The following is an 8,316-nucleotide window of genomic DNA, read 5'->3' as shown; positions in this document are numbered from 1 at the left end:
GTTAGACCCCTGCCTTTTCACTTAGTCATAGCTAGCTAAGGTATTATGGGATACGCAGTATATGCCGTGGGCTTGGCTATGCTTAGCCAGTGTGCCGCAATCCTCATGATATGATCCTCATAGGGTTATAACCTAGGGTTTGAGTTTACGAAAATATGTCGAGCCTAGATTTGAAGTTTATGCTATTCCAGTATGAATTTGCATACAATAATGTCGGTATAGCATGTTCAAGGAACTCGTCTGTGGGAGTTTGCAACTTGAGACGATACTGATATGACTATGTACTAAATATGATACTCTCAGTAGAAAATGAACTCAGGAATGCTGTTAAATCCTATTCTGAATATGAATTATGCCATGTATATATCATAAAAGATGCATATTTGGCGCACATGAAATAATGAGGTTTTTGCTGGGGAAAGCCCCGAAATTTGGCATACACATACACATTTAGAGTAGCTTTAGGACTACTGGGTCCATCAATTTAATACGCTTTATTGATTTTATTGTAGAATACAAATTGTATTGATACATATTCAATAATCCTGATGCCGTGTCAGGGATTTTCATTATATTTCTATGATTAGGGTAATGCAATAGACTACAGATGCCCTCGTCAAAAACTCACCATCACACTCACTATGGAATTTAATGAGGATATACACTTCAACATATTTGAACCCATGCGTTATCCTAGTGATGTTCACTCTGTTTTGTCTATGATATGAAAAAGAAAAAGAAAAAGAAAAAGGAAAAGGAAAAGAAAAATTAAAATTAAAATTAAAAGATAAAGGATAAGGACAAGAAATATTAAACCAATGGATTTCCTATCATCAAACGCTTGGTTTAAAGTCATCAGCGCGACTTAGCACTTGTTCCATCACTATCCTGCATCAATATCTTAGACGGAAAAACATAACTTCACATCACTTGGGTATATCATCGTCTCAAAGATATTGAATCGGGTGAATTCTCCACCAAACTCCACAGTCAAGTCACCATTTTAGGAATCAATCTTCGTTCCAGCAAAGATCATGAATGGTCTACCAATGACAAAGGTGTAGACTTAGACGAGTTCTCATCATTCATGTTTAGTACATAAAAATCGACAGGGAATATAAGCTCATTAACCTGCACTTTGACATTATCAACAATCCCTTTTGGTAAGCATTAGATCGGTTGAAAAGTTTACGAACTACACCGGTCTCCTTAAGAGGACCAAGATTTACAGAATCATAAAATTGAACAAGGAATAACATTAACTTATGCTCCAAAATATAGCAAATCTCGAGTAAACCTTGTTACCAATTGTGCATGGTATAGTGAAACTACCGGGATCTTTCAATTTAAGTGGGAGTTTCTTGAGAAGGAACGTCGAGGCATTCTCCTCGACACCCATGAATTCATTCACGTTCAACTTTTCATTCTTTATGTGAACTTGTCAAATAACTTCAATGAGTGGAATATTAACTTGTATTTGCTTAAAAGAATGTCCTAATATCCTTGGATTGAGATTCTTTCTTCGATTTGGTAAAACGGCTAGAAAATAGGGACGGAGTTGCAAAAGTAGAGATTGTATCCTTAAGTTAGTCGGTTGGGGTTGAATTCTCCTTTGGTTCGGCTTCAATAACCTCTTTATCTTCGACTAACTCATCATGCACCTCATCTTATCGATTCGATTTCTCCACTTGTCTCGCACTCCTCAAAGTAAACACACTAAAACTCTCTCCTGGATTCACGATTGGTTGCGAAGCAAGCTTTATTGATGCTTGTGATTTCAATAGGTTCATATCGGTCGCTAATTTGCCCACTTGAGTTTACAAATCCTTGATGGCTAAATCGGTCTTTTGTTGGCGTTTCTAAAACATAGAAGTGATACCTTGCATTATTGCATTGAACTCGTCCTTAATTGGAGAACCTGTTCTTTTAATTGTTGTGGTTGGAATTGTTATTGAGGTTGAAAACATGGTTGTTAGGATCCACCTTGTTGCACATATGGATTAGGAACCACGGCTTGCTTGTTCGCATAACTTAAGCTCAGATCGTCCTTCCAACTGTAATTGTAAGTATTGGAATAAAGATCATACCCCGGCCTATGATTAGGAAACATATTGTTTACTTGTTCAACCTCTTCTTCATAAGTAGCAATAATGACCACATCCATTTGTTGTATCATCTTCTCCATGTTACCCATTTTCTGCTCAATGTATGATGAAATTGTAGTGATGGTAGATTTAAGAAAGTACTAAATTATCGATAAATTAATAAGATTAAAATATCGAAACATTATAAATTTAAATTTCAAAAATAAAGTAGGAATATTTAAGAACTTAAATCCCCAAAAGAGAAACTAGAAAATGATAGTTGCATCGTGGAAGCGGTTTTCTCTAATTGGTGTATATATATTCCTATAAGGATGTGTTTGATAGGAGCTAATTCCATAGAATTGGCCTTCTTTCCAAGGAAACAACGTGTTTTCCGTCGTTTGATCAAACATCCATTTCCATGGAATTGTAGAAAAAACGTGGTCTAAAGTTTATTTTAAACTCAAATTCATGAAATTTCCTGGAACTCGAAACTGATTCCACATAATTGTTTTCTTTCTCTGTTATCAAACACATGCTAATATGAACATAAAAGAAATACTTTGAACTTCACAGAGATTACAAAAAATTAATGATAAAGTCCAATATTTTATAAATGTGAACAAAAAACAGATAACTTTAGATTCTTATTTGAATGTGGTATCATAGTATAGTGCCATTATAATGATTATTTGTTTATATATTAATTGGCTTTTACTAGAAACCTACAATTTCTCTCGCTGGACCAAGTGGAAACTGGCAAAAAAATATTTAGTAAAATTACAGATTTATACAGGATAGTCTATCAAAGTTTCACCGTAATTATAAGAGCTCACGTGAAACCTAATATCATGTAATAAAAATATCCCCCGCTACTACTAATCTATCACCGAGTTTATCAAAACTTTACCGTAATAACAAAATCTATATAACTGGGATGATGTTATTTTCTAATCTATTTATGTAACCATGTGATGGATGCATACTATTTTTTTTCACTTATATGTATTCAACATTTGTTTTCTTCAGGAAAAAAATATACCGGCCAAATTGAGATATACCCTAATTAAATGGGTATACCTAATAAAATAATGCAGGGTCGTTAGGAAGTAAAACTCAAAGTCCCTTAGCCATATATTCAGAGTAATGACTAAACATACCATATTCAATTAGCACTAATTAACTTGTTTAGTTTAATTAATATAATTAGGTTAATTAGTTGAGCATAAGTTACGAAATCTTGTTTTGGTTATATTTAACTTATGGATTATGTTGGAAGATTTTAAAAATTTCTTTTGTTGTTTCGAGATTTTTGTAACGGAAATGAAATTGCACTAGCCAAACACTTTTACAAAGGGAATTGCACAGTTGTTTAATGGTTTTATTCTCAAAATTACAGAGAGAATCAACAGTTTCAGAAATTACATGATGGAAAGTTGGCATCATCGAGTGAGATGGGAGATAACGACCACCTATAGCCGGCATGTTAATAATAGATCATAATGTCGACCGAATGAAATATTTTCCGTACAGATAAAGGTGTTACAAATGAATGATTAGTCGGCAATATCAATTCCATAACCTGCCGACGAAGATATAGTCGTCAAGGTCGAGAATGCCAAATACTAACGACTAAAAATCTTTTATACAAGGTCGTCATGATTACAGATAAGACAACATGACGACTAAATGAAAATAAGACACGTAGAAAGGTTGTTTTCAGCCGTTATTGGTCGCCATGGTCGAGATTGCACAAAGTGACGACCAACACAAAGTCGTCAATGTAGTTTCCCCGACTAATAGCACAAATGTTTACAGACAAACTGTTTTATGGAAGTTATTGGTCGGGAAAGTTCAAAGTTTCAAAACATGACCAATTTAATTACTACAACTCTAATCGGCAAAGTATAAGGATGAATATCGTGACGATCCTGTAAATGTTACTTTCAGGAATGAAACTCGTCATGATACTCAACATAGGAAGATAACGACTAATACTAGTCGTCAAGGTAGATGAAGAAATACCTGACGGCCACACAATTGTTGTTCAACAATTTCGATTTTTCCGACCTAATATGACATTCAAACAACAAACTAAAGCACTAGATAGAGTCTGAAGGAATTAATTCGACAATACAAGAAAAATCCAATCGACAAGTTTCTTTCATTTGAGAAAGATGAAATATACACTAGAAGAGAAAGGAATTAATCATTAAATTGATGAAGAAAGAGAAGGAAAAGAGTAAATGAAATTGACATAGTTATAACTTTACTCCATTTGGTCACCCCTTAGCATTAGCTAGGTGCACTTAAATTCTTGTATACCCCAGTTAATTTGGGAATATACAAATCCGGCGAGTTTCCATATTTTTAATCACCAAATTTTACCCGCGATGGGAAGAATATAGTAATCTTTCTCTTTCGGTTTTCTTTCACTCTTTTTTCTCGGAAGGTAGAGTCCAGCTACTGCTCTCTCTTTCGCACCCACTACTATTTACCGTGTGTCTCTCCCTTCTTTGTTCTCTTCTCTCATCTCTTTCCACTCTCTGCTATCTAGACTCTCTACTCTCCGTTAAAATCTAGCTATCTATCTATATATACCGAATAAAAAACTCTTTTTGGAATTCAGGATCTCTTTACTTTCTTTCCTCATACTTTCTATATTTCTTCTTTTCGAAGTCTCTCTCCCTCACACAAAACAACCATCCATATTCTAGGGAGAGAGAGCTTGTTATCTGGAAAATGGGATATGGCAGGCTCGGATGTTCCGAGTCATTCAGGTCAATTGCTTCATTATCAACTGATCCAATGCCAAATCAAACTTCATCATCATCAAATCCATCAAGAAAAAAACGTAGAATAGTTCTACTCTCAATCCTATCCATCTTCTTGCTAGTTGGTTGTGGAATTTCAGCTGTTCTTCTTGCTCATACCCGGAAAGGGTCAAATTCATCGGAAGCTAAGGTTCGGAGACAGCCCACACAAGCAATCTCAAAAACTTGTAGTAAAACTCGTTATCCAGATCTCTGTGTCAACTCACTACTGGATTTTCCTGGTTCGTTGAGTGCAGGAGAACGGGACCTGGTTCATATAACAGTAAATATGACTCTTTCGCATGTCGGTAATGCATTATCGGGCGCTTCAGAAATCATCAACTTGGATATGAATAAACGAATAAGATCAGCATATGATGACTGTTTAGAGCTATTAGATGATTCTGTAGAACAACTTTCACGTTCGTTATATCACGTCAGTCCAGTATCAAGAACATCTACGTTATCCAATGATGATGATGATCAGCCAGCATCATCTGAAGATGTCATGACATGGCTCAGCGCTGCTCTAACAAATCACGACACGTGCACAGAGGGACTTGAAGATGTAAATGGGAATGTTAAAGATGTGATGTCGGGACATTTGAAAGATCTTGGTGAATTAGTAAGTAATTCTTTGGCAATTTTTTATGATTCCAAAGCTGATGACGATTTTTCTGGTATTCCTATACAAAACCGAAGAAAATTATTAATGAGCCAGAGTAGTTCCTCAGCAGAAGAAAATGGTTTTCCAGCATGGGTTTCCACTAGGGAAAGAAAGTTATTAGATGCGCCGATATCAGCGTTACAAGCCGATATTGTTGTATCAAAATACAGTAACGGAAGTGATGGTGCCTATAAAACTATTACAGCAGCAATTAAAGCAGCTCCACAAAAGAGTAATCGACGTACGATTATCTACATAAGGGCAGGAAGGTAGTTTGCTGTCAAAGCTAACTTTCTCGATTTTGTGTTGTGAACTGTTGTCTGTTGACCTTTTATTTTTTATTTTTTTTCTCTTACCCCTTTGGCATGTGAATTGTCAAGTTCATTTTTATTTCGAGTCCTTTTTCAGGTACGAAGAAAAGTACCTCAAAGTAGGAAAGAAAAAGAAGAATTTGATGTTCATCGGAGATGGAAAGGGTAGGACAATCATTTCCGGTGGGAAAAGCGTTCTGGACGGCCTTACGACATTCCATACTGCTTCATTCGGTTAGAGTTTCATTCTTTTCTATTACCTGATTGATTGATTGATATAGATCATATAGTTATCATATAGGTAAGCCGGTTAAAGATGTAAATGTCTGAAACTGGTCCACCAAGCCTTTTTGCATGGTATTTCTTAACAAGATCAAATACTCACTAGACCATCAATCCAGCTAGAAAAGAAAATGGCTCGACAAGCACCAAACATCTAGTGTGATCAAATGTGAGGTCGGCCCTACTGTGAAAACCTCGATAGCTCAGTTTGAACCAACTTTTGTATCGGTATTTAAAAGTTAAAACTATTGGTTACCCCTCACACAGTGACTCTAATCATTCCTTTGTCTTCTTATTCCCTTTTAAATGCAGCTGCAACTGGAACTGGATTTATTGCAAGAGATATGACATTTGAGAACTATGCTGGACCAGAAAAACATCAAGCAGTAGCCCTAAGAGTAGGAGCAGATCATGCCGTTGTATACCGGTGTAACATAATTGGATATCAAGATAGTTTATACGTGCATTCACAGCGACAATTCTACCGCGAATGTGATATATACGGCACAGTTGATTTCATTTTTGGTAACGCTGCCGTAGTTCTTCAAAATTGCAATATCTATGCTCGTAAACCCATGCCCCACCAGAAAAACACAATTACAGCGCAAAACAGGAAAGACCCGAACCAAAATACAGGAATTTCGATCCACAATTGCAAAATCGTGGCCACTCCAGATCTCAAAGCAGCACAGGTGAACCATTCAACGTATCTTGGTCGACCGTGGAAAATGTATTCAAGAACTGTTTACTTGTTATCATACATGGGCGATCACATCCATCCAAATGGATGGTTAGAATGGAACGATACATTTGCACTTGATACATTGTACTATGGGGAGTATATGAATTATGGTCCGGGTGCAGGTGTTGGATCACGGGTCCAATGGAGTGGGTACCGAGTTATAACTTCAGCTGTGGAAGCAGCTAAGTTTACTGTCGCCAGATTTATATATGGATCTTCTTGGTTACCAGCAACTGGAGTTGCTTTTGTTGCAGGATTATTGGTTTAATTTGCATAGAATCTAATGGATATATAGGATGTTTCTTTTCGTATACGATTTTTCTATTCCGGGATCGATTTTTTCTGTATACAATTAATTAGTAGTTCAATTTTTCAGTTTCATTTTAATTATTGTAGAATGAGGCAAAAACTCACATTGTTGCCCTTGGAATAATTGTACAGTCAAAATTCTTCCTAAATAATTGTAGTATCATGGAAAGTTTAGTTAATTTTCAACCAAGTTGATCCACACCTTTTTTTTCACAAAATTGGTTAAAAAGATCAAAATCAACAATTCCTGGATGAAAAAGACATTTAGATTTTGATACTGTTTTAATAGACAAAATTTGAAAAATAGCCAGGATGTAAACAGTTTCATCCTATTCCTACCCATTTTCAAATATTTTTTCTTATTTTTAATTTACACCAGGATGCATCCAGTTTCATCTTTACTATTTTTTAAGTTTAAGTCAGGATGAATCCAGTTTCATCCTTCTATTTTTTTGGTGTCCATTTCACCTATACTATTTTTTACTCGTCCATTTGAACATGTTTCAAAAATATTTGGACAAATGACCCATTTTCCGTTTTTTATTTTATTTTATTTTTTGCCCTTTTCTAAACCAAAAGCGAGTATTCAGTGCATGTAGAAATCAAGGCTTAAGCTGAGTTTACCGGGGTTTTAAGGGAACCTAAGAACTTTAGCCCCCATCTGTTTTTAGAACAATAGGAGAAAGTGTGCTCCAATTCGGACTTGCTGTAACATTGCCGTGACGGAATAACATTTTACTCTTTCTTGCTTTTCTTTCTTTTCTTTTTATCATCAAACAAAATACTAACATTTTACTAGTAACTAGTAAAAGCGATCAATAGCTTTCATAATCTTATTAAAAACTTCGGGCCCAATAATAGCGGGGACCTGAAAGTGGAGTGTTACTCAGCTCCAATCTGGTCTATTTTATGACTGAAGGTATTAAAAAAAAATAAAAGAAAAAGACTGAAGGGGTCGGTCATGTATTTTGCTGAAGTAGGGGTATGAATTAGTAATATCTATTATGGGTGGCTAATTTATGTTTATTACTTCCTCCGTTTTTAAAAAATAGGCTTGTTTTATTATTTGATATGGTAAAAAATAGGCTTGTTTTCATATATGGAAAGT

At 35.4% G+C, this 8,316-nt stretch overlaps 1 protein-coding gene across 1 annotated transcript; it reads left to right on the top strand.

The window, feature by feature from the left end:
- The first annotated feature begins 4,609 nt into the window (after nt 1-4,609).
- LOC113298992 (probable pectinesterase/pectinesterase inhibitor 34) lies at nt 4,610-7,387 on the top strand. The gene is made up of 3 exons (XM_026547909.1): nt 4,610-5,833; nt 5,973-6,109; nt 6,470-7,387. Exons 1-3 carry the CDS (start codon nt 4,827-4,829, stop codon nt 7,165-7,167), a joined length of 1,842 nt encoding a protein of 613 aa, XP_026403694.1. The 5' UTR covers nt 4,610-4,826; the 3' UTR covers nt 7,168-7,387.
- The last annotated feature ends 929 nt before the right edge of the window (nt 7,388-8,316 follow it).

The sequence above is a fragment of the Papaver somniferum genome, chromosome 7 (assembly GCF_003573695.1).
Source record: "Papaver somniferum cultivar HN1 chromosome 7, ASM357369v1, whole genome shotgun sequence".
Classification (NCBI taxonomy): domain Eukaryota; kingdom Viridiplantae; phylum Streptophyta; class Magnoliopsida; order Ranunculales; family Papaveraceae; genus Papaver; species Papaver somniferum.
This window is presented reverse-complemented; position numbering and strand designations above follow the sequence as displayed.

Coding starts and splice junctions, on each gene's coding strand:
- LOC113298992 (XM_026547909.1), top strand. CDS start 4,827: ATGGGATATGGCAGGCTCGGATGTTCCGAGTCATTCAGGTCAATTGCT. Junction 5,834..5,972: donor ATCTACATAAGGGCAGGAAG/GTAGTTTGCTGT, acceptor GTCCTTTTTCAG/GTACGAAGAAAAGTACCTCA. Junction 6,110..6,469: donor ATTCCATACTGCTTCATTCG/GTTAGAGTTTCA, acceptor TTTTAAATGCAG/CTGCAACTGGAACTGGATTT.